Source organism: Leptosomus discolor, chromosome 2, assembly GCF_034619465.1.
Source record: "Leptosomus discolor isolate bLepDis1 chromosome 2, bLepDis1.hap2, whole genome shotgun sequence".
Classification (NCBI taxonomy): Eukaryota; Metazoa; Chordata; class Aves; order Leptosomiformes; family Leptosomidae; genus Leptosomus; species Leptosomus discolor.
Window position 1 is genome coordinate 67,203,486 of NC_141392.1, and position 27,582 is coordinate 67,231,067.

The 27,582-nt window shown below is 38.7% G+C and overlaps 1 protein-coding gene across 1 annotated transcript; it reads left to right on the forward strand.

Annotated features, from left to right (window-relative positions):
• The first annotated feature begins 239 nt into the window (after window positions 1-239).
• On the forward strand, window positions 240-27,582 carry LOC104347196 (vesicular inhibitory amino acid transporter-like). Its single transcript, XM_086460447.1, has 2 exons — window positions 240-476; window positions 26,431-27,582. The coding sequence occupies exons 1-2, from the start codon at window positions 240-242 to the stop codon at window positions 27,580-27,582; spliced, it is 1,389 nt and encodes a 462-aa protein (XP_086316573.1).

Here is a 27,582-nt window from a genome sequence, read left to right on the forward strand (position 1 = left end):
AGCTGATATTTGAAACTGGCACAAATAAATGAACTAAGGATAACAAACTTCAGTAATCACAGCTACACTATCAAGGCTAACCTAACAAAAGGATTAACAACTTACAACTGCTAAAGCAAATAAAGACATGTAAGGAAAGATTTTTACTTTTGTATTCAGTATTCAGGATGGCTCACCTGAAGCAGAATTTTTCATCTCTTTTCAACTGCTTTAGGGAAACACCATCTCTCTTTTTGGGAATGGTGAGATGGGACAGCTGCCTAGACGCTGATGAAGAGCATGTGAATTTTGCTAGAAGAGATGAACTGAATAGAGCTCACAGTGAGGAAAGAGAGGAATCAGATGGACCCCTGAACTTTGAGCTTGATGTTTGCAACCAGGATCCAGAACACAAGTCTCCAGCTCACCTGCCACATGCCCAGGTCAAACTGATCACCAGCTGGGAAGCAGGATGGAACGTAACAAATGCCATTCAGGTAATCTTTTACTTCCCCACTCATTACAGTTATCGTTTGAAAAACCTGGTCATCACTTAGCCTGCTTTATTTTCCTTAATGGTACTGTCATTTTGCAATATTCTAAAAGGTTTCTGTGATTTTATTAGTAATATATTTCAACCTTTCCGCATAAGATTAGCACTCTGAGAAAATAAAGTTACAAAGGGAAAAAAAAACATGTTAGATGAAGTTTAGAAAATATTTAAACTAGGTGAAAATGAAAAGGTGGTGATTGCACCTATTTTGGAAGAGCAGACATTGTCTTTAATAAGTATATTTGAATTCAATGACAGAGATCTTCGATAGAAATGTGAGATAAACATCTAAAAAAGAGAATAGTAAGAGCCAGACTGACATCAGACATAAATTTACTGACGTGTAAGTTAGACTAGATATAAATTTGAGCATGAAACACAAGAAATGTAATAATACTTGTCAATGATAAAGAAAATAGTCAGGCTGAAAAGACTGAAAACATTTGGTCCCAGCATTCTATATGGAATTCGAGTATCTTTATGAATCCTTAAATTTGGCATTAAATGTTTCAGATTCTTTTTCTCACTTTTTCATGAATCATTTCCTTGCATAATTCTATCATTATCACTAACTTTCTGTCTGGCATGGTAAGAAGAAAGCAGTATCCACAGACATATCTAGTCCCAGTAACTGTTACTTAAACACTTTTTATGGCACTTTAGTCATAGAAGAATAATCCTTCCAGTGTCACACAAGTCTGTGATTATGCTGGTGAACATTTGTTTATGTATCCAGTTCATCCCTCAGCTCTGCAAAGGAGAAGAAAAAGGACATATTTCTAACCCCTCTGTATTTTCAAACATTAGCACCACCACATGAGAACCAATGCAATAACATCTAGGGCACAGTAGCATATCATACTCAGAAAGTGTTCAGCTGTGAATAAAAGCGTGAAGTCCTAAAATACCCCGACTACATTCTAGTAACACATTTTATCTTCAGTCTGCCTCAGCAACATCTAGTCAGGACAGGAGTCTGGGATGTGAGCCCACTGTTGTCTCTGTGAGTTTTGCCTTTGGTTTCACCAAAGCCAAGATTTCATTCTGGAAGTAAATTTTGTCAATATTTACTGTATGACCTTTCGGCAAGTCATGTTCTCTCTCACCCATTGTTTTCCTTTCTGAAAACCAAAAGTAATAATGCCTTCGTAAATACATCAAAGTGCCTAAAAATTCCTGAATGTTGTTATGTATGCAATTACTATTAATTATTAATATTATAGCTTCTAGTTAAAAAATAGACCAATAACACAGTCTAAAAACACTGTCAAACATTTGGCTGCCTATTTAAAAACAAGAAAAATTTAAGCTAAATTATCGAGTCAGATCATTAACTATGGTCTTAGTTAAAACTCTCAGCATGCTGAGTGTTGCAGACTGCTATTGGAGCTCATTTCACAGAATCACAGAATCACAGAATCACGGAATGTTAGGGGTTGGAAGGGACCTCGAAAGATCATCTAGTCCAACACCCCTGCTGCCAGAGCAGGACCACCTAGAGTAGGTCACACAGGAATTCGTCCAGGTGCGTTTTGAATGTCTCCAGAGAAGGAGACTCCACAACCTCTCTGGGCAGCCTGTTCCAGTGCTCTGTCATCCTCACAGTGAAAAAGTTTTTCCTTATGTTGATGTGGAACCTCCTGTGCTCCAGCTTGCACCCGTTGGCCCTTGTCCTGTCATTGGCCATCACCGAGAATGGCCCGGCTCCATCCTCCTGACACTCGCTCTTTACGTATTTATAAACATTGATGAGATCACCCCCCAGACTCCTCTTCTCCAAGCTAAAGAGACCCAGCTCCCTCAGCCTTTCATCATCAGGGAGATGTTCCACCCCCTTCATTGTCTTTGTGGCTCTGCGCTGGACTCTTTCAAGCAGTTCCCTGTCCTTCTTGAACTGAGGGGCCCAGAACTGGACACAACATTCCAGATGGGGTCTCACCAGGGCAGAGTAGAGGGGGAGGAGAACTTCTCTCAATCTACTGACCACACCCCTTCTAATACACCCCAGGCTGCCATTGGCCTTCTTGACCATTGCTGGCTCATGGTCATCCTGCTGTCCACCAGGACCCCCATGTCCCTTTCCCCTATGTTACTCTCTAACAGCTCAGTCTCCAGCCTATACTGGTCCATAGGGTTGTTCTTTCCCAGATGCAAGGCTCTACACTTGCCCTTGTTGTATTTCATTAAATTTCTCCCCACCCAGCTCTCCAGCCTGTCCAGGTCTCACTGAATGGCAGCACAGCCTTCTGGTGTGTCAGCCACTCCTCCCAGTTTTGTGTCATCAGCAAACTTGCTGACAGTGCACTCTGTTCCCTCGTCCAGGTAATTGATGAATATATTGAATAGTACTGGTCCCAGTACTGACCCCTGAGGGACTCCACTAGATACAGGCCTCCAACTAGACCCTGTCCCATTGACCACAACTCTCTGACTTCTTTCCTTCAACCAGTTCACAATCCACCTCACTACATGATCATCCAGACCACACTTCCTCAGTTTAGCTGCAAGGATGCTGTGGGAGATGGTGTCAAATGCTTTACTGAAATCAAGATAAACCACACCTACTGCACTACCATCATCTATCCACCTGGTTATGTCTTCATAAAAGGCTACCAGGTTGGTCAAACCTGACTTCCCCTTGATAAAGCCATGCTGACTGTCCCTAATGACCCTCTTATCCTTGATATTCCTAGAGACAGCACCGAGGATAAGTTGGTTCCATTTCTTTTCCAGGGATGGAGGTGAGTCTGATTGGTCTGTAGTTACTCAGGTCCTCCTTCTTGCCCTTTTTGAAGATTGAATTGACATTTGTTTTCCTCCAGTCCTCAGGCACCTCTCCTGTTCCCCATGATTTACTAAAGATGATAGAGAGTGGTCTAGCAATGACTTCCACCAGCTCCCTCAAGACCCATGGGTGCATTCCATCAGGGCCCATGGATTCATGTATGTCCAGCTTGCTTAATTGATCCCTAACCCAGTCCTCATCAGACAAGTGAAACTCCTCCTTTATCCTGAATTCCTCTGGGGCCTCAGGGGTCTGGGGCTCCTGAGGACAGTCTCCAGCAGTATAGACAGAGGCAAAGAAGGCATTCAGTAGCTCTGCCTTCTTTGTATCCTCTGTCACCAGGGCACCTGCCTCATTCAACAGTGGGCCTACATTGCCTCTAGTGTCAGTTCTGTCTGCAATGTATTTGAAGAAGCCCTTTCTGTTGTCCTTGACCTCCCTTGCAAGGCTTAACTCCAAGGAGGCCTTAGCTTTCGTAGTTGCCTCCCTACATCCTCTGACAACAGTCTTATACTCCTCCCAAGTGGCCATTTGGACAAATATTTTAGAAATCAGCATCAAAAGATCAGCTGACTACAGCTGTACTGAGCTTTCCTTCTAAGGCAGGCCAAGGATGGCAAAGCCTGGGTGCTGCAGTTTCATTAAAACTGAAGTGTCCTAACCACAGAATCACAGAATGTCAGGGGTTGGAAGGGACCTCAAAAGATCATCTAGTCCATCCCCTCTGCTAGAGCAGGACCACCTAGAATAGATCACACAGGAACACATCCAGGCGGGTTTTGAACATCTGCAGAGAAAGAGAGTCCATAACTTCCCTGGGCAGCCTGTTCCAGTGCTCTGTCACCCTCACAGTGAAAAAGTTTTTCTTTATGTTAATGTGGAATCTACGCACATTGTCAAGCTGCGTGCATATGTGAGCACATATGTGAATCTATGTACGGATATGTGTATTTTTGCTATTTCCCAATACCTTACCATTTGGTTTAGGAACAAGGGTAGAAAGCAGAGAAAGGGAAAGGCAGGAGAGGAGGAGAGGAGGAGAGAGGAGAGAATATTGAACAGGCATCTGTCAGTAAAAAATAACGGTTTGAAGATATTTCTATTAATAGCTTTGAAGAGGAAGGCAGAGTTGTGAACGGAATGATTAAAACAATCCAAACGTTCTTGACTGATGCAGACAATCTATGCTAGAATGACAGTTGGTTTTACCCTACCCAGAGGAAAGGGCAGAAGTGTTTTGCATGGCAATTGGAGGTAAACATTTCAGGAGAATTCTGAAGTGTTCTAAACAGTTATTATGGTGAATGCAATGAGTCTGAAAGTGAAATTATTTCACAATCCAAATTTATTATAGGAATGATTAATTCTTTGGTCTCTGAAATGAAATACAAGGGTTTTCTTACAGTGTTTTAAATGCAAATATTTTGAAACAAACAGGTAGAGATTTTTATTTTGTTTTTAACTTCAACTGAGAAAATGTGCACGTTTGGTGATGATATTGTGTGTGTAAGTGATTGCTTCAGGCATTTAAAGTTTCCAGGGAAACAGGCTTCGTATTCCAACACTGCACAGGAAAATGCAAACCTATATCCTGTTAATCTAGGTAAGGACAGAGACCATAAAGCTGAATTAATTGAAAAGGGAAAATGAGCAGCATCATCTGGCAGAGTGATGCAAGTTGCATTTGTTTATATATAGCAGTAAAAGGCCCCAAAATTGTGTACTGACTTGTACAGTAGTGCTGGATAGATAAGCAAAGCAACAGTCATAAGAAGGTAGTTAAATTCTAACGGTACAGCATTTCACAGCAGAACCAAAGGGCAATAAAGTCTATTTATTTGACAGCCACATGTAGGATTATTGCTGCAAACAGTATGGAGAATGTTTGTCCAAGAAAGAGAAAGCCAAAGTAAAAGGCATTCAGTCTAGAGTATCATGAAAGGGTGTAAGACAACAAAGAACAGAGAAAAACCAAGAGAGAGAAAGGGAAGAAGGGAAATAATGGCAAGAAGCGAAATAATGCTCATCTCAGCATAACTGTAATTTATACTGTTGTGAGTCTATCTCCAGGAGCAAAACCAAGTTTAACAGTGCAAGAAGTCAGCCACTTTACCAGGCAGCTCCAAGATGCTTTCAATATTATGATGCTTGGACAAACTTTAAAATACAGTGTAATATAAATACACAATTCTTCCCTGAAAATGTGATAAAACATGATGTATCAAAGCATACTGAATATGCTGTTTGATTCAATGCATTTGATACCTAATGCAGCCATCTTTTGACTCCTGTCTTTTGCAGAGATTAGGTTGTACAGAGATTAGAAATACCTATGACAGCAGCAATTTTCTTGTTCTATGATCAGAATAACACAATAGTGTGCTTGTCTATTGCGGATGCTTCTAGGAATAACAGTAATGCAATTAGTATTATTAATAGTTGTTTAAAACTGTCAATAATAATTATTACAATAGTGATCATGAATTTGATCATTATATTTCTATTCTGTATATTGTACATTAGTTTAGAAAAGACTCAACACTTCAATAATCAGCATTTTTAAAAATGAAAGCATATATCTGTATATCCTTCATGGTGTGCCATTATAGATACATTTTTATATTGGGTTCCTACGTGGCTCACGTTTATTTATGTAACTCTAGAAGATTCACTTGAGCGTATCGCATAATTAGTATTTATTTTTCTATGATGTTTCCTCTGAGTTACCCATCTTCATCTCCCTAACATAGACTGACTCTTTAGAGTGCTTAATGACTATCAACAGCTCCCAGACTCGAGTGGAAAACACAGTGACGCTGAGAAACAGAATTAGCAGACATGCCCCTAAAGATATAAAGGTGAACATCTTTTTAAGGTATCTGAACACATCTCTCATTAAGCTTTGCTGACACTGTATTTAAGCATTTTCTAAACATAAATATGTACATGCTTGTGTGCTTAGAAAGCTAAATGGTTTTGCCATCAGGTCATTAGATGTACCACAATACAAATCTTCTCATGCTCAACCTTAAATAATTTAGTCACATTTAACTAAATAACCACTTAGATCTTAACTGCAGTACTTGATCTGAGGTATTTATTTTCCAGACTTGAGAACAAGGGTCAGTCCTTTCTGGTGCCCAGAGCATCCTTGAATTATACATTGAAACTAAAGTCATACTCTGAACTAAATTATAGATGTCTGAGGGAAAAACCTGCTGTGTTTCCTATCAAAACACAGTGGTACCGAGAATTAAAGGGAGATGATCAATGCTGATATCTAACCTAGAACTAGCAAGTAATTCAAGTTTCCAAATGAAGCTAGTCAAAAAACAACAGCACAAAGTAAAATTCTAAGACTGTAGGACTATTGTGGTGCACATAAACATGTCAATTAATATGATTTTAGCTGAAATACATCTGTAGTACTGGCAAAATTTATTTGTCATAGGTTTGCAACCATAAACCCATATAGCCACAACTGGAGATCCAAAGAAAGCCTAAAGCCTGGTGAGAGCCATCTAAACTCAGCTCTGTTTTTCCTGTGACAGAATGTCACCGTTATGCAATGCAATTGATAAAAGATGTATTTTAGCGAAGAAGACTCTGTAACTAATGTTTGTGCCCTGGTTTTCTCTTTGAATTTTCTCTTGAGGGGAAAAAAAAAGATTCCAGATGTACACTGCTACTTCATATAACCTTTTCTTTCAGCTCAGACCCTGCAGTAGATTTCTTTAGTTTTATACACATCTTCATGTAGCACATGGAAGACTGCATAGAGGATAAATATTCTCACTATTCCCAACCCTACTTTTTGTCGGAAAAACTTTTTATCAAAAAACCTGCTACCCTGTAACAATTAAATTATATCTCTTCACAGAAATCTCTTTATTTCACATGTAATCACTGTGCAGCGGACTGATTTTGAGTTAACTAACTGCTGTTCCCGTAAATCTCATTAGAGAATGAACTACATCAGTCTACATTTCCCTAGGTCAGCTGCAAACACTAAAAATCTTATGAAGTCAGAACTCCTGAACATAGAGAGGTGGCTCATCAAAAATGGTATCTTGTCCCAGGAAGAAATATTTGGATTGTTCTCACGGGATTTAAGTTGCTGTTTTGTAGGGTTTGCATTTTATGTTGTTTGCCACATCAACTGGGCAACGAACAGATAGAGGAACATTGAGTGGATATACACCAGCATATTCCACTGTAACTGTAATGGAAATGTTAGGAGTGGCAAATCAGTTTTCCATAGCCCCTCTGTGCCAGATTTGCCAGCAAGTAGGAGCTGTGATATAACATAACTACTCCACAAATTATTCCCTGGACTTATAGACAGTCCCCAACATATGGACAATTTGTTCAGAAAGCACCATACTAGCTCTTGAAGCATCCCAGAGTCAAGTACATGGGTTACACAAGTAATGAATCAAAGTATTGCAATTCTTGCAGCCTTCTAGATGTTAAAATGACATATTAAAAATCTTTAGCAGTTAAAGCAGTCCTTAGATTACGTTTGCCCACACCATGGGCCCAAAATTGCGTTTACTAGTAGACGAGTTGCAAGAGAGTTACAGGAAGTGTCTTTGTCTGTCTCCTTCATAAAAGATTCTGATAGCCTCAATAGTTTGGTTATAATTGATGTAAAATGGTCTATAATTTATTATGTCAATATATTTTAAGCTAATTATCATATGAAATAGTTATATGAGACGAGAGGGAGATATTCTAAAGTATAATACTCAACACAAATATGGAATTTAACATGCAACCTCAGTCTTAAATCTGAATGTCTTGATTACACTAGGTGTAAGATAGATCCAGTTTAAAATATATTTATTTTTAACCAGTACCTATATTTAACCAGTATCTTTAACTAATTTTTAACTCAGCTTTACTGACATAGCTGTCTAATATTACATCCTTTTAATAACAGTAGCCAGAAGCTCTGCTGTGCTTAAAGAAATCTGAATAATTCGGTTCAGAACATCAAATTATAACCCTATATTTCAAGAAAGTATTTATTTATACTTGATTTTTAGCAATGTCAATTATCTATCATTTCCAACAACTTTAGCTGAAACTCTTCTTGGCTAGCACTTTTGAAATCTGTATATTTCAGCATCTAAACTTCAAAGACACTGTACTATCTTGCAGATCGTTCTCAGAAACAGTAGCTGAGTCGCTGCAATGCATAGTATAGCTATCCTGGGATTGATGCCCAGTTTGGCACAGTCTGATCAGGAAAGTCTTGTGGAATTTGCAAGTGCCTGTTTCCTGTAAGCAGAGACTTGTTGATTGTTCACTTGTCATAGAAGTTTGAAAATCTTTTAATCTGGAAAAAACTACCATTAATCTTTTAGAACAGTTATTTTATAGGCATGAGGCTACTGTCATCCTACATGAAGTAGCTGGTAGTTGAAATTTTGTACATGTAAAAGGACAAATGAACTAGCAAGTGAGCATACAGTAGTATGGTGGGTTAGCCTTGGCTAACAGCCATGCTCCCACCCAGCTGCTCGCTTGCTCCCACCCACCCTCAGCTGGGCAGGTGGGAGCAAATAGAATAGAAGCCAGAAAGTGCATGGGTCCAGATAAGGACAGGGAGCTCACTTACCAGTTACAGCTTTGAGCAAAACAGACGCAACCTGGGGAAAATTAACTTTATTACTAATTGATAGATATAGGTTTAATTACTGCATCTGGTATTTGGAAACAAAAAGACAAACCTTAAAGTAATACCCTTCTTCCTGCCTTTCCCATACTCAACTTGGCAACAAAGCTGGTGAGGGGTCTGGAAAACACGACTTATGAGGAGAGCCTTGAGTGAACTGTGATTGTTTAGCCTAGTGAAGAGGAGACTGAGAGGAGACCTTATAGCTCTCTACAGCTACCTAAAAGGAAGTTATAGTGAGGCTGGTGTTGGTCTCTTCTCCCAAGTAACTGATGAGAAGACAAGAGGAAATGGCCTCAAGCTGCACCAGGGGAGATTTAGATTGGACATTAGGAAAACTGTCTTTACTGAAAGAGTGGTTAGACGTTGGAACAGGCTGCCCAGGGAGGTGATGGAGTCACCATCCCTGGGAGTGTTCAAAAGACGTATAGATGTGGTGCTTTGGGACATATAATGGTTGGACTTGATGGTCTTAAAGGTCTTTTCCAACCAAAATGATTCTATGATTCTATAACTTCATTCTTTCACTCCAGAATCATCTATGGCCCCCTTCTTTCTCTCTCTGTGGCGTTGTCTGCCCTTCCTCACACATGCTTTCCCCAAGGTGCCACCATCATGGCTGAGGCCCTGGCCATGGTCTGCAGCGGGTGGGTTGGAGCTGGCTGGAATCGGCCATGTCCGGCATGGGGCAGCCCCGGGCAATCCTCGCAGAGGACGCCCCACAGCCCCCTGCCAGTGCCTGGGCACAGACACCCAATGCAAGTAGTAGAGCATATTGATATTGCTGGTGCTTATCCTAACTGGTGCATTCCAGTGCAAAATGGCAATTTTGTCGTTACCCAGTACGTGTTCAAGGACAGAGAAGAGGAAAAGTGCACAGACACAGCTGAGTGCTCGGACATTGATTTTCAGCCACATTTCTAACTCATTTGCCAGTAAAGGCTATGAACAAAGCCTTCATGGTTAAATGTAAACATGACATCATGCTGGGGGCCCTCCCGCTTGCTTCCTCCTGCCCCACAGCGAGAGGGAGCTTCCCGTAGGTCTGATGATGTCAGACCAGGGAACCGGCACTGAGGTCCTGGTATGGGGTTCAGTGGAGGATCTAGGAGAGACCAGCTCAACTCTTCTCCTTATAGTGGTGCTTTTCCGGCCAGTAATAACCCTGAACCTTTGTGTTAATTCAAATTTGTGAGTTGGTTTGGCATGCTGCCAAGTTCAGCTTGCCAACAGACACCCTTAAGAGGGACATCAATATTCCTGCTATTTTATATCTCAGTCAGCCTAAGTAGAGTTATATGAATGAAGTGAAAGCACATCTCCACCCAAAAGCTTTAAACGCTGCCATTCTTCAAAGGCCAACTATTATCAATGGTATTGCTAGAGCTTAATAGACAGACTGGCAAGTGACAGAGATGTGATTTACATGCATATTTACATATATTTGCAAAAAGGGTGTGTCAGTTTGCATTTCTCTCATGATATGTATAAAATAAATTATACATCTCAGAAACCTGAACATTGTGGATTCTCCTCCTAGACCTGTTTTTCTTTCATCTCATCATTAGGAACACTTCAAGCCACCCAGGAGATGGCCCGCTCTGGGGGTGTTAATGCCTAAAAATGCTTTTGCATTGGTAGGCAGATAAGTAGAAGCACACACATGCTACACTATTCTATTTGTATTTTTCATTGTAAGAATTTTCACAAGGAAAACTGTTACATGGATTAATGCACAGGGTCATGACCAGCTTCCTGTGCTCTACACTGCTGTCCATAACCAGGTACACAACAAGTGCTGGTGATCTCTCTTGAACATCTGCCTCCTGCCTTCCTCCCTGAGGCTGTCACCTGCAGCAGACTCAGACTTTCAGGGCTGCTAGACTTTGCTGATAGACACCACAGCCTTCACTGCCTGTGGGAACATGTAACGAGAGCAGAGTGTGTTTGCCTGGGCTGGTTCAAGTTCACATCTTATTTAGATCTGTCTGCTGCCCACATAAAATATTGGTCTGTCTGTTCAGCAGTCAGTAGAAGCAGCTAAACAGAGCTCCTTGTCTTCCATCTAGAGTCTGCCCACACCATCCTTTCTTCACCACCTGTGAATTTCTTTCTCCTTGCTGCCCATGCAGGCCTGTCACCTGACACCAGCTTTCAGTTAGGCCTCTTTCTAAATCCTCACACTCAGACTATGTCCAGCTTCTGCTTATTTTTACTGTGAAACTAGTACATAGTCTGCTTTACCGATCCACAAGGCTAAAACTCTTATCCGAGCACTAATTCCCCATCTGGGTCACAGTAGCACATTCTTCCCTGACCTTACCAAACTCACTCCATGCACACCCACCAGGAAAGCTGATGCTGTTCCACACCCCACATGTCCATCAGCTCTTGCAAGCATCTATTCAACTATCAAATCAAATGTAAGCCACTCATCTTTTCTTTAACAATCTACCAATTATCTTTCTGCATCTATTGACTCAGATCTCTGTTCCTCCAGTTACAATTACCATTGTCATTTTATTAAATATTTAAACAAGCATTCCTATGAACTTATATGAAGATATTTGTTTGCATTCCTCTGATCCACTTAGAAATGTCCTTTTGCTGAAAATTTCGGTTATAAGCTACGTTGAAACCACCATTTACTCTCTTGACTCCCTGCTTCCTGTATTGACCATGGTTTCCTTGACTCCCCTGTCTGCCTGTATTTGTTTCCTGTTACCTTACCCTGAGCTTTTAAATTCTTTGGAGAAGTGATCATCTTTTTGTACTTTGTTTGCACTCTGCCCTGCACAATGGGATTCCGATCAAGGACTTCCAGGTGCTCCAATCATGAAAACAATTTTGAAAGTAAGCCTCAAAATGTTTTCTATTTTACAGAAACTCTTTACAAAATGATGATTGTTTAAATGTGTCCTGAGATAAATCAGCTTGACACTTCAATTTCCTCTCTTTTTTTCTATATAGAATGGATTCTCCTTGCCATTGAGACCCATTGTAGGGGCTGAGCACAAGATAAATCAGCAGACAAATGTGATAAAAATATTCAGTCATTAAAATGGGGTTTCCATCTTAAAAATCCAGATGGGCAAGAAAGAGAATGACTGAACCATGATATCAAAGATAAACGGACAGTAGTGTTATGAAAATTACACCCTTTGAAATAGTAAATGCTACCAAACAGGATCAAGTATCGGTCAGCCCTTTGAAAGCAATGATCATTTTAGTCTATCTGAGAACCCAGTGCACCAAGACTTGTTGCAGAACAAGGATCTCTGGCTCCCTCAGGTGAAGGGAATAGCTATTGTACTTGCCTACTACACTAAAATTAATCTACCATACTTTTTGGTCTCATCAGTCCCTGAGAGCATTTTTAACAAGCTGAATGAAAACAGATGGTATGATTTCTCCCTTTTTAAATCATGGCAGGTCACGTGGTATTTAAAAACACTTTTATTAGACAACTTTGAATTTGTATATCTGTTGTATCTGGTTCCTTTATTGTTGTGATATCATGTTTGACAGTTGCCTTTCAAAACAAAGCCCTAATTACCTATTTGTACACTTGTACCTATTTGTAGCACATGCCATTGACCAGCTATCACTGATGGTACCTATTCTTAAACTTACGAGGTGTGTAACCTCAGCAAATTTCCTTTAATAAACTGTATTTAGACATATAACTCCTCCCAAGATAACATTCCTCTCAAGAACATAGTGATAGGCAGCAGAAAGTCAAATATTTTGTCAGCTTGCATTCCTTTCCTGTTTTTTCATAAACTTCATTCACTTCCATTAGCAAATTTTCAAAAAGGAGCTCTTTTTTTAATAAAAAGAGTGAACCTTAGGGTTCATCAAGGAATAAAGGTTGACGGGCTCAATGTCTGCAGGTGCGTACGTGAATTTAATGCTGAAAGTAAAGGATATCTGAATTTTTATAAAGTACTGATGGAATCAGAAGTAGTAATGTTTCTGTAGCAGACTTTCCAAATGGTAAAATTTCTTCCACACAATCCGTAGATGGTTAATCTACAGTTTACTTCAGTGTGTGTAATACCTGACAGCAGGAGATTCACTGAAATGGCACAAGCTCTGGCTGAATGAGCAAATGGGGCTATTTGAGAAAATAAAAAGCCCTAAACACTGATTACACGCAGTAGTGAAGATGATATATTGTAACCTAGTTTTAGCACAGTAAGCTGTATAAAACATTTTGCCCCTAAAGCTAAATAAAAGAAATTGACTTCTATTTGCATCTATTCTCCCTCTTCTCCCCGCACACACCATGTTTCTTGGAAGGCAATATTTCTCTGTATTCTTGGCCAGTGGCACTAGTTTTGCCATATGTACAATACTGTGTTCACTAAATAGCTAACAAAAAAAAATCTAATTTAATATTTACTTCTCAAAAATGTAAACATATGAGTCAAAGTGATGAAACATTCACTTCAACTCATACACACATATTCTACTATCCATTTCAATTTCTCTCAGTCCATTTCTTGAATTGACACAAATAACAGCAGCACCAGGTTATGTTTTGTCGGACCCTAGAGCAAGCATTTTTAGTTGTTTTATGTCATCAGTAGCAATGGTAGGTACAGCTTTTGCCTTTACTGTACATGAGTATTTCCATTCATTATAGGTTTTTTTATTGCTCTAGAAACATGTTTGGTTCAGGCTAGTTCCTCCCTGAAAAGCAGAGGATTATTTTCATTTTTAAAATGCATTCTAGTTTGATTATTTCAAACTAAATCTGTGTATTTCAGCAGTTATAAATAGCTCTACTGAAGCCTAAAGAAATGTAAATATGGGTATAAGAATTGTATGATGCAAGATATATTATTACTCTTTTATAAGGAAGCTATATTTATAAGAAGTTATCTTATTTTTTCTTTATCATATTTAGAAGTTGGCACTAGGGTCTATTCTATCTCACTACATTTTAAAGCTGTTCTCTTGTCTCATTGTCTGCATGATTTCTGCAACTCCAAATGACATCTCCCCAGCCACCTTCCCTTAAGGGACTTGAAAATCTTCTAAGCTTTAATTGGGATCTAGATTTTAAAATGAGTTCTCCATTCCTGCTCTTGTTGCTTTTGCCTGCCTGCTGACATTTTTCACTTTTGCTGGGAAGCCAGCTGCTCTCAGAGCTCTTCCTTTTGTGCTTTTTATTGTTGCCATCTCAAGTTAAAAATGAAATACTTGCACAAAACTGTAGGCTTCCCTCTGCTGCTTGGATGGATTTCAGAGACTCTTTGCTATCTCCCAAATTGTAAGGAGCTTCTATTACATCCATGAAGGTTTCCTTTCCTAATCAGAAAGGATAATCACCTTCCTAATTCACACTTTCCCTCTAGCCTTCTACTTACTCCTGTCTTATGCCTATAGCTAGATATTTCTTATATCAGTCATTTTTCCTTACAGTCTCTTGCCCATCATATTCTCCTACCCCTTGTTGATACCTCATATGGTTCACAAGCTTATATTCTAGTGTTCTCCAATTTACCTAATGATGCCTTTTTCTCCCCTGTTCCTGCCTCCCCTGGTGCAGTCATGTTCCCAAGTTATCCAGCTTACTGCTCTTCCTTTGCTATTCCAGGGAACCTCACAGTCTCATGGTCTTCATAAAAGAATTCATCTGACTCTACAGATGACGTAGAGAGATAGACATCTCTGACAGAGACTCACAAATCCTAAAATAAGTGCCCTACACTGTTGGAATGATTAGTCCTCTGGTGATCGGTATTTCTATCCATCCTTTCCAGAGCTAGCAGGTTAGCTTTACTTTTTGCTGTATTTAGACAGAGGAAGTTTGGAATTCCATTCGTAATAAGTGTGCATCAAAGCAAGGTAGATTTGTCATGTATGTCTTTTCTGCTACTGGGTGTACTCATTCATTAAATGTCTGGTTTCAAAAGAAGAAGTCGGGTAAGATTAATGTGACTCAGATGTTAAGAAATGATCATTTCCTTGGGTACCAAAAAGAGTAAAAAAAGTAATCACTTCAGTAACTTTAGTAATAGTCACTAAGTTTTTACCTAGAATCCATGAATTTCACCTCATGAATAAATTGGGACTTTGCCTAAAAATTTGAATGTGAGAAATGAAAGTTATTTAGGAGAAAGGAACAGAAACTAAACGCAGTCTTAAAATAAATTTCTCAAATATGAATTCACTGCAGCTCTCAACACTGAAGTATGAACAAAGAAGAGATCCAATAGAGCTCAGAAATTTTCCCTGCACTGTCAGAATGGCTCAGGTTAAGAAAAATAAATCAAACCCTTTTTTTAAATATACAAACTTTTACAGCAATTACATAACTAGCTTTATTTTAATAATGAAAGAAGTGTTTTTATCTCTATCCATACAGACAGTATTTGTATCCAAAAATTAAGAATAAACCTGAGGTCTTTGTCAAAGGTCAAGAATAACCAGGGTCCCCAGTTTGTTCATCCAGAGATCCTCATCTGTTGTTTTCAGACGGCATCCTGTCTCCGAGTCTTTCCAGTGTGGCTGCAGACCAAGAAAATAACTTTTTAAAAAAATGGCAAAATAAATTAAAAAAAAAACAAAACAACAACACAAAAAAGTAATATGACTTACTTTACAACTCCAGTACTTTTGTTCATGGGCTGGTAGAGGTCAACAGCCACTGTGTTGCAGTCTGTACAAACAGAACGGGAAATACCTCCTCAAGTATTTTACACCTAGAGACCTTAAAAAGACATCTTCAGCTTGTATTTTATATGCCATATTCTTGGTTTCACAATGCATAGCTATATTCAAAATTTTTTTTTTTTTTTAAAAAAGGAGAGCTTAAATCACTTTTCTTTTATGCTAAGTACTCAGAGCAGGCCAGAAAATTCAGTCACATCTCTGATCTTTAGTTTTTCTCTTTATTATTAATTATACACATCTGGAAATGTTTGCTTAATCTACTTGAAATTAGGGAAATTATTCTACTTTGTTGAATTTTAAGAATGATGTGATCTTTTATGTCATTATAGCGGAGAGAGACCTCCATTATAGGAATTCATTTGCAACTTCAACTTTGTCTGAATCTGTGCGTGATGAAATGGCAGCAGTAAAATCAGTTGCTGCTTCTTTTATCCTAAAGGCAGAAGCCTCCAGAGGTGCCACTGAAGTTTAACTGAGGTTAAGAGAGGAAAAACAGTAGAGATTTGTTGTATACAACCAGCCCAATTGTAAGAAAGCATCTTTTCTCATGTGTTCCAGAAGAATATACTATGATACTCTATATCAGTTTGCTGATTCCTGGAGACCAAAAATAATAGTATACTGCTATTTACGTCTTTCATCCAGACTATTAACTGTGTTCCTTCCAGGCAGTGCTCTAAGACAAATTTCTGCTGTACACACCGAGCTCTGGGAGTCATTATAGCTTGAGTAAGAGTCCACCTAAAATTGGTGATTGGGTCTGTGCAGAGGAAAGAACAGGATAATATTAGCCAGGGGAGGATTCAGTCCCCTTTTATTCTGCATGCAATCATGACAAATCCTATGCTGATTTTCAGAAAATACATCCCAGCTTCCAGAAGATGTAAACTGTCTTCCTTTTCACCTCTCAGAGGTGCATAAGGTTTGTTCCAGTGCAAAGTTTTTTGTACTATGGGTTTGATTTTTTCCATTTCCTCTTCAGCCTTACTTGTTAAAAGTGACAAGAACTGTGGCTGGTCCCATACAGGCAGCATTCAGGAAAAACCCCTAACAAGCCAAATGCTTTCTCCCAGCCTGAGTTTTAACTTTCTGTGCACTTTAACTCTTCCTTTTGTGATGTCAGTGCTCACTCTATTAAAGTTATTTGGCTCCCCGCTGCTTTGCTTTGCTTCTGGTCTCCCAAAGTCCCCTCTCTGCCTCCTCTCATGCTCTTTTGACCGCATTTTCATGGGAACTCCTTTGCATGTTGCTGTACTGGATGTTTTGAGCACTTGCCTCAGGTGAAAACCTGAGAATCCATGATGAGCTATAATGTGAGAAACAGGTAAGCAGCCAATGAGTCCGTGTTGCTCACCACTACTAACTTTCAAAGTAATGTTTGTTACAGTTTTGATTGCCTTACATTTTTCATCTCTTTTTCCTCTCTACTACATAACATATAATAAAAGCCCTCATTCTTTTACCAAAGCCTGTTTTCTCCTTTGGGACCAAACAAAATAATATGTTTTCTTAAAAGGTAATTTGCTTGGGAGATTTACTGGTGTGATTCACTGCATTCATGCAGACAGCTATGAATTTATGCAAACTAACATTTTCCATCAAACCATGCACAATCAAGCATATTATTTCAGTTTTAGAACAAATATTTAAAACAATAACAAAGCCAATGGGATCAGCTGTCCCACTCAATAGCAGCAATTCCTTTTCTGTGGAGACGTTTTCCTTCCTCTGTTCCCTTTCCTAATCTTTAGGAGATTCTTAAAACTAATCTGTCCACTAAAAGGAGAATAAAATAGGTGGCTTCTGTCGGTCAAATGGATACACATTTTGCAGTGCAGACCATGCAACTTCCTCACTTCCTTAGCTTATCATAGCATCTCCTGAGCAGTTTATCTGCCTTATCATCTGCTTATAGGACCTGAAGGATTGACAAGACAACACTTCTAAATTTTGTCTCAGTATATAAGATGATTGCAGCCATTAATCACAGAATAAACACCTTTTAGACACTTTCCTCCCTGCAGCTAAAACAGACTGGCATAGGCAGAGAGAAAGAATAAGAAAAATCAGGAAAAATAAGATTGCTAGGATCTAATTCAACCATCCCTGAAGTTAAAGGAAGATTTTTCACTGGTATTAAAGGAGATGGATCTGCTGCTAAGGTCATACAGGCCATGGAGAGTATTTGAAGTTTTCCAAAGAACAGCTTGTAGTATTTTTGAATTCAAACTCAGCTGAGCTATGAACAAACTGTAGTGAGTGGAAAGGCAGATGAATTCTTTTCCTAGTGTCTGTAAAGCAGTGCCATGAGTCTAGGTAGCCAGCTAGGGAACCAGAAATTCTTACTGCTGAGAAGAAATAGGATATAACTAATATCGCAAATATATGGTGGGATTTATGTGACTGGAGTTTAAAAATAATCAGATAAAGCATGTTTACAAAAAAAAGAGTAGTTAAAAGAAGTGAGGGTGACATGCTATGTTGGAGAGACAATTATCTATGTTACAGCTATTGTCTGGAAAGAAAAATGTTATTGTTCTTGGCAACTTCAGTTTTAAAGACGTGTGCTGGTAGTTGTATGCAGTCTGTAGTAAAACATCATTAAAGTTTCTAAAAATGATAGATGATAATTATCTGACACAAAAGATATTGAACCTAGCACAAGGTAATTCTATTTTGAGCTTTATTACTTTGAATAAAGATGAACAGATCAGTGGAACTAATTAAATTCATTATGGGAAAACAGAGAACAGTAATACATATACGTGGTACTTCAAAAGAGTGAATTTTACAAACCTGGAGAAAATTATGAGAGATAATTGATTAGGAAGAATAAATATAGACAGCCAATTGTGAAAGCAATTTGAAAGTTGTTTAACAAGAAATTATGAGATGTCCAGAAGCCGCATCTCATAATTAAGAAATAGTACACCTATGTGTTAAAACCCCTCCTACTTCAGGTGTGAAGTGAACGTATCAATTAAAATCTTGAAAAAAGTAGCAAAAGGGAGAAAGGGAAGGTGAGAGTAATCATTGTAAATTATAATATAAAGCATAGCAAAGAGATATAAGAACCCAAAGACATTAGGAAAAAAAATGCATCTCCCAGAGATTAGGACAGTAAGAAAAGGATTTTTAGGAATTAGGAAAAAAAGTCTAGGTTTAGTGTAAAACTTTGAAATACGAGTAGTGGTATAAATGAAGTACGAAGGGAAGCATGATCTGTATGTGTGACTGTGTATGCTTGTATAAAGGCATCAGGAGAAACAGCAGAACGAAGTTAAAAAGGAAGGTGTGCATTAGAAACTACAGAGCACCATACATGTGATTTCATTCAAATGGAGAGGTAGAAAAACTGACCCATAGATAAGTGTTAAAGGAATGAAATAGAGGACAGTATCTATAAAACATGCATATAAGGAAAGCAACAGTACTGTGAAATTCAGGAATTTTGCCTATGTATGAGGGATGAGACAAAATAATAAAGCAAAAAATCCAAAACTGCATCCATTCCAGAAGAGTATAGACGATAAACCCAAAATCTTTTTGTCATCACTAAATATGAACATGAGAGATATAGTGAGCACTTGACTGCTGGCATCCCTTGTCCTCCTTGGTGCACCTGGCCAAGCCACTAGGATGCACACACCAGTACTGTTGAGTATGTGGATGTGAAAGTGGGAAAAACAACTTAGAGATTTTCTAGTGTAAGATTGCCTTTCTCTTCTCTGAGATCTCTTGCTTAATTTTGCTACACGGATTTCCTACATTAGCAGTAGAGGGAGGTTTTAAAATTGTTTTTAACTCTGAAAAAAAGATGCAACTGTTCCTAAGTAGTCTCAGTAGAGAATTAGGAGGATGTGCTCATAGCACAGGAGAACAGTGGGCCATTTTGTGATTTTTTTTCAGGATGGGCATAGTGCTATTCTGCATAAGACATTTAAAAGTTAACTCTCAGAGTTTCTAAGCTGTGCGTCTACGCTCCATTGTCTATACATTCTCTTGCCCAACAAGAGAAACAGCCATTTCTTAAAGGAAATTAATCTCAGCTCTGCTAAGAATCTATCTTAAGATAGGTGTGAGTTATAAATTGAGGTGCTTATTTTTTCCAAGCTTAGACATGGACAATTAACTATTAGGTAGCTACAGTTACTATTCAAATGGATGTTAAAATGTATCATCTCATTAATAGTTTGAAAGCAGAATGCCCTGCAAGTTGGCACTTGGGACATATAACAAAAGATATGTCTGACCTTATAATACTCTTATTGAATTGCTATCAATTACATGTGGAATTTTCAGAAGACTGTGGATATCATTCCAGTATTTTAAAAGCCAGTTAAATCCTGGCTAGTGAAACCTGGCAACAATTCTGGGGAAATAAACGCAATTTTTAATACAGGTTTTTAATTGATACAGGATAAAAAGCTAGGACACTATAATTAGTGTCAATCATTATGGCTTTGGAGAAAGAGTCCTTACAGTCCTTATTAAACACACTGGATATAATTCTTTGATGACATTGTAATATAGGCAGTGAAAGATAATATATTTAGTCTTTTAAAAGGAATCTTGACACATTAATACACAACATTCCGATTTAAAAATTAGTGCAACAATAGAATATTTCTTAAATGGATTAAAAACTGCCTAAGTGACAGATCCCATAAAAGTAACTGTCAATGCGGATCTGTTGTCAAAGGAATGAGTTTCTAGTAGGGGTAGGAGGTTATCTAGTAGAATAATTGGCATCTAGTCCAGTATTATTCAATGCAGTCAACAGTGATCTGGAAGAAGATACAAAACAACCGTTGATCACAGTAGTGGCTGAGAAAGGAAAAAGACCATGGAGGTCGACAAGCAAGTAGCTTTGTTATCATGGTATGAGATTAAGGCATTTGCTATGTTTTTTAATTTAGTACCAATAAAGTTGTTTCTTCATATAAATACCACATCAACACAGGCTTCTGTTCGTTCAGGAAAATTATTTATTTTAAATGACAACAAATGCTAAACAGCATAATTAACTATTTTGTGGAAGTGTACTGAAAATCAGGGCTCTTGAATTTATCTCCTTTCTCTTCCAAGAAGATCCATGAAGGAGGCTTTCCTGTATAGTTTCTATGCCTAACCCATGTTCATGCAGGGAATTGAATACAGAGTTGGGAAAATAGTTAGGCTTAAATGAGCCGTTCCAGCGGAGTAACTACAGATGGTGAGAAAGGCAATCAGAGCTAATTCAGCAGTCTGGCATATTAACATGTATGCTGCATGTACTAACTGAACAATTTTCAGTTAAACTCTTCATAATTTCACAGTTTATTTTCACAGAATCATAGCATAGTTTGGGTTGGAAGGGACCTCAACGATCATCTAATTCCAACTCCCCTGCCATGGCAGGGGCACCTCCCACTAGACCAGGTTGCTCAAGGCTCCATCCAACCTGGTCTTGAACATTTCCAGGGAGGGGACATCACCAACTTCCTTAGGCAACCTTTTCCCATCTGATTAAGTCTTAAGGTGAAATCTTTTTCTGTTTTGGTTTGGTTTGGTTTTGGTATTGCATTTGGTATTGCTTTTTACTCCATTTTATGTCGTTGCCTTTTGGCATGTCTCAACTCTGACTGTGATTTGATCTTCTTTATTTTTAATTACTTTTCAATCTGATTTTTTTTTCATAGTGTCGTGTTTCACTCTAAAACAGCCTATGAAATGAAGCATTTTATCTGGGACTAAAAAGTCTTAAAACTGAACATTAAGGAATTTTGATATATTCTCAGACTACTTGACTGTGCTTATTTGTGCATTTTTCTAAACATATTTTATGCCTTGGAGAGATGCTTGCCCTGAGGTAAAATTGTGTCAAACAGTGGCATGATAGCAGAAGGTCCACTTTTTGCATTCTACGCTAATCCAAATATCTAGTATTTTTAAACAAACAGCCAGCCTTGCCGGTGTGGGAAACACTCCCATATAGTGCATATATTGTAGTCAAACCATCAGCCAATGCAAAAATGTTTCAATATGCAGATGTAATTTGGAAATCCTGATCTGCTCATTTTGTATTGTAGGTGAATTGGCAAATTCTGGTGGTAGCTGTCGTACCTGGTTGCTTCCGCCTGGGGGTATTCTGACAAGGCTAATAAATAGCTTCTAGCTGAGACTGACCTTTCCTTACATGCCCTTTCCACTCTTGTCCTTGCCATTTCTTCAAAGGCTGATCACCAGTTCAGCCCTCCGTCCTTTCTCCTTTCTAGGTGCAGCTGCCTATAGCTAAGTCTACTCTGGATATTTGACAAGGACTTTCACCCAGGAGCATGTATTCATTCATTGACAAAGACAATCCACTTCCACCCTCAGTCTAGGGTGAAAATACCCACGTCTTACAAATATCTTGGGCCGCAAGTGAAGATGTAGCCCGCTGGGCAATCTTGGGGTCCCTCCCTATACAGGGTGGATGGAGTGATGGCAGATAAGACAGCCACTCAAGTTGAGCCATCACAGAGGACTATTTCAAAAACTCCGTCTCCTCTGTACCCACCTGTGTGAGTGCTTTTCTCCATGCTATTCTATTTTGCAAGCAGATCACCTTAAACCAGCATATTTAGAGCCAACATGTTTGACTTTGCACTAGAACTGTTGGAAATAAAACCACTCAGACAGAAACATTTTCCAGACAGAATGCTAAAACTAAGAGCTGGGAGGCAATTTAAGAAACAGGTCCTTTTGCTGCTTGTTTTCAGTTGATGTCTCACAGCTAAGGGTGGCTGTGCCATAAGTTGAAGATGAGAACACAGGATCAGAAGACTCAAGAAGTTCAAATGCTGCATCCAGGCTGGACCAAATGTGCATTGACAAATGGTGTAGGAATTACCTGTGTCCCTCTTCCACTAGCAAAGAATTAGTGAAACGTTGATATGCTCTGTCTACATTCTCCGTACACTCACTCCACTTGAGACGGGCACAAAAGCCACCTTCAACAACATCCATGAAAGGATTTCTTTATGGAGGAGGAATTTTCCACAGATAACTCACTTTAAGCCATGCTCTAAGGTTGCTGAGCAGCTCTAAACCAGAGAACACAGCTCGATGCCTGTACTGGTATATTACAATGACAGCAAAATAAATGCTTATTAAAGATAACTTTTCCTTTGAAACTAAATTATTTAAACTTGGTGATGTCCAGGAAGTGTTCCTAACAGAAAGTATTACTTTTGGAAAGGGAAGAAGATCAAATCCAAAATCAGTTTTGAAGTCTGACAACGGGTCTTTCATTCTTTGAGTTCTTGTGGATATCACTAATGTTTTTGGTTATTTTGCAGAAATTTGACAACGTGCTGAATACATGAAACCTTTTTTTTTTCTTTTTTTAACAGAAAAAACATTTCTGGCAAGGCAGGAAAAGCACTGTCTTTTCACCACATACATACTCAACTGTATTGGCATGTTCAGAGTTCTCCCATTTCCCTCTGCTGAGCATGCTCTATCAGAAAAAGCTGCAAAACTAGTTACATCCACAATGTTTACTTTCTGTTGTTAACTGAAAACTGAAGTTTACAAACTCTGGGAAAAAAATGTCAAAGACATCAGCTGAAAGGAAAACTTATCGTTTCTGTAGAAAGGTTCAATTTAGAAATTCTAAACTCTAACTTTGAAATTGTTGGTCACTGTTACCTAATTTTAAGGAAGAATATATATAATGCAAAAATGGGTTTGTTTAATAAGATCTAAATCCAGAAGATGAAAAAAAAAAAACCCTCAAACCCAAAAAAACCCACCTCTATCATCCTGTGGTCTGTTAGGTACCAAATAAAATTATTTGATATAAAAAACAGCAAAGAGATGTTAGAGGTTAGAATTGTGTTATGCTCTGATTAACAATTAAACATGGAAAAGCAGACACCTGTGGGGAGGACTGTAAATGTCTGTCTAACGTGATAACATCTCTGGAAGACTTATGCTTTGGTTTAGGTTGAGGCTAGTCATACAGACGTTAATAGACTAAATTCAGCAGGGGAGAAGGCATTGTGTGGGTAAGGCCTGCGCTGACATTTACCTATGGTTTAATTATACGGTGACCCTTTGGGTCAGCAGATACCATTTGAACTCCCAAATGCAGGTTAAGGAGCAAAATAATAATGCTGTGAGTACGGAACAAATGAGATAAGCTTGCTACAAACTGCAAGGAACTGAGGAAACACCATTATTCTTATGCTAATATGGAAGATGACTCTGTGGCTCTTATCTTCTTGGTTTTTTCATAGACTTTGTTTATTTGTGATGCTTTTAGACTCAATCTGTTACATAAATGTCCTCCAAGGATTGTTTTCATAGGAAAGAAATCACATTTTGTCCATTAGGCAACTACCTAACTTGCCAGTCAGTGAAAACCATGATTAAAAATGGCATGATATCAAAAGCTACTGTTAAATGTGTGCTACCTGCAGTCTGGATACAGCCAGATAGCTAGTCTTTCAAAGAAAACAGCCTGTTAGATGACAGAAATGGTAGAATGTTGAACACTTCCATGAAGTTGATGTACAAAAGAAATGCTAGTTACCCTGCAAGTTAATTGGGTCATCAGACCTGTATTAGAATGGAGCTAAGCCTTTGGAGTGGGGAAATTTGGGTGACTGAACTACCACAAGCTATGTAGTTGAATGTCTCAGCTCCTAAGTGAAATGGCACCTGTGACTTACAAAAACCCTTGCTGTAAATGAAGTAATTGAAAAAAAAAAAAACCAAAAAAGGTACCTAGTCAATAACTTTATTATTATATCAGTAATAATAAATGAGGTGCTTCTGTTTCACTACATAAAGGCATAGATCTTTTTAACAGAGGTGTGCTAGGGCATGTATTTAACATGATTCTTTCAGCTCTACTTCTGGTGAAAGGTAAAGATTCCTGCATCTAGATTGAAGCCTTGAGAAACAAGCAATGCTGCTTGTTCATGTGATGGGTACTCCATTTTTCTCATTGACTTAGAGAAAAAATATTGCTCTAATTTAAGGACTTGAAATCTTTCTTTTCTGGTTGATGCTCATCCCACCATCTGCCTGAAAAGGACTGTTATTTTGTGGCTGGAAGAAAAGGAGAATACTTTTTATACATTGATGATTATTCAGTGTTTGAAAAATTGCCTCTCTTCAAAGCCCTCCTTATGGATCAGGCCTGAGAGTACTTGTATCACTTAGAAGTAGGGTGCTAGGCATAAACCCTACAAAGCTGAGATGGGCTCTCACCTTCTTGATGAGCTCCAGCAGAGCTGGGCTCCTAGACTGCCTGCACAGAACCTGTCTGCTGGGTATAAAACCTGAGGGAGTAGATAAAAAAACACCAAAGACAGAACCATGTCTGAAACACTTGTCCCCCGCATGGTGTCGTGTACACAATTAAGGTTGGAAAAGTCTGAAATTCAGATTTAGACCATTAAACTCACTTCTTCTGCTTTGGCTCCCAAATGCAGTCTGCAGCACCACCCTCTCAGGGAGTAAAAGGAGTGGGTCACCCCTTCTGTGGGGAGGCCTGTTTCTGTCAGGGATTCATGGGTTTTGCAGAGAAGACGAGGTTGCTCAGGTTTGGTTAGAAATAGAGTTTAGATGGGTTTGATCCAGATTAAGTCCTTCTGTCAGGCCAGAATAGCAAACATGAACACAAATGTTCATTTTTCATCGTGTCATCAGTGCTCTAAGAAATTGAAGTAAAAATTTCTGTAGAACTAGTCAACTATATTTTGTTTCCTCCCTATCTTTCTTCAGTCATCAAGAACAAAAACACCTGACCAGTCTGTCTATGTGCATTACTTAATTTCAGCTTTGTAGCATAAAAAGATAAATGTCATGGAAGCATCTTTCCTAAATTGGATCTTTTTATGAATAAGTATTGTTCAAGGGTTTTGTTGGGTTTGTGCTGGTTGAAATCAAACCACATGAAAGCATTGTCTGTCCTTAAATATAGAGAACAAAGAGGGAAAAAGGCAAAGAAATACACACAGTGATCTGCCACTTTTTTTTTTATGGGATAAAACAAGTATAATTCTGTTCCTTTCAGAAACTGTCTAGAGAAAAGTATGTCTATATGTTTTACATGTATTTTTAAACATCTAAATAAGTTTGCACAGTCTAGAATCTCAGCTGTGAGAAGAATCACTTTAGCAGCAGACTTAACAAGAACAAAGGCTGCATGAGGCACACAGAAGCCACAGAAGAAACACAAGGAAAGTCTGATGTCACTCTAATGCCATTTTCTTTCCGGAGGTCTGTTAACAATTTTTAGGCTGAAGAGAATTGTCATTACCAGATCTATCTACAGAGCTAATTTTAATTTGAATGAAACTTGTACAGATGATGCTACAGTTGCTTAATTTTACTGGTATTTAACCTATTTCATTAATATGCATGTTGACTGAATAACTGCCTCTGAACCTTCTAAAATGTGCTTCTAATCACATCAGCGTTAAATATTAACCAGGAACCTGACTCTATCATTCAGTTACTTTCTCTTTTCCCTAGCTTATCATTACATGTGTGTCAATAGGAGCAGTTATTTTTGCTGACAATTTAATTTATCAAAAATAAACACATTTCTCATGATTGTCACTTACTTAGCTGAATGTAGCAGTACTTCCGCCATGCAGTTGTTAAGTGAAAGCAATGTTCAATGGAGGGCATGTTTGGGAGTGTGGCTTCTAGTAAACATTTTGCCTCAGGGTTTTTGTGCTATCTTTTCTTTCTCTTTTTCCTCTTCAGGGAATATTTGTCCTAGGATTGCCGTATGCTCTTCTACACAGTGGATACAGTGGCCTGTTTCTTATTATCTTGGCTGCAGCTCTATGCTGCTACACAGGCAAAATTCTAATCGCTTGCCTGTATGAAGAAAATGAAGATGGGCAGCTCATAAGAGTGAGAGACACATATGAAGATATTGCAAATGCCTGCTGCAAAAAGCTATCTCCCAAACTAGGTGGCATAGTTGTCAATGTGACCCAAGTGATGGAACTGATCATGACATGTATTTTGTATCTGGTTGTTAGTGGGAACTTGCTGTCACATAGTTTTCCATATGTACCAGTGACTGGGAAAACTTGGTCTGTAATTGCATTTGTTACACTGCTGCCTTGTGTATTTATCAAGACTCTCAAAATTGTTTCCAAACTCAGCCAGCTTTGCTCCTTGGTCCATTTCATTATCATCCTTGTAGTGATGACTTACTGTCTCACACAAATTCGTCAGTGGTCCTGGGCAAAATTTAGACTCTCCATTGAGTTTGAGGACTTCTTGGTCTCTGTAGGGGTGATCATTTTCAGTTACACTTCACAAATATTTCTTCCCACACTTGAAGGTAACATGAAAAACCCAGGGGAATTTCGATGTATGTTGAATTGGACTCACTTTTTTGCTTGTGTCTTGAAAACAACCTTTGCATTGACTGCATTCTTGACCTGGGGTGGAGAAACAAAGGAAGTTATTACTGACAACCTGCCATCATTTCTTCAAACCCTAGTGAATTTGTGTCTCTTAACCAAGGCTCTTCTTTCTTACCCTTTGCCCTTTTTTGCAGCCACAGAAATTGTGTATGCTTGTATTTCTAGAGGCAACCATTCCAATTACAGATCTCCACTATTTGCTCTGAGTGTAAGAGGCTCATTTCTCCTGTTAACTCTGCTGATGGCCATGTTCATACCACATTTTGCCCTGCTGATGGGTTTAACAGGCAGTGTAACAGGTGCTGCTATGACTTTTCTTCTTCCTTCTCTCTTCCATTTAAAACTTAAATGGAAAAAACTATCTTTCTTAGAGAAATGTGCAGATATCTTTGTTTTTATTTTGGGTTTCCTTTGTAGCCTTGCAGGCATAGTTTGCTCAATAAAAGGGCTGCTTGAAGTGTTCAGAGGAGTGTAA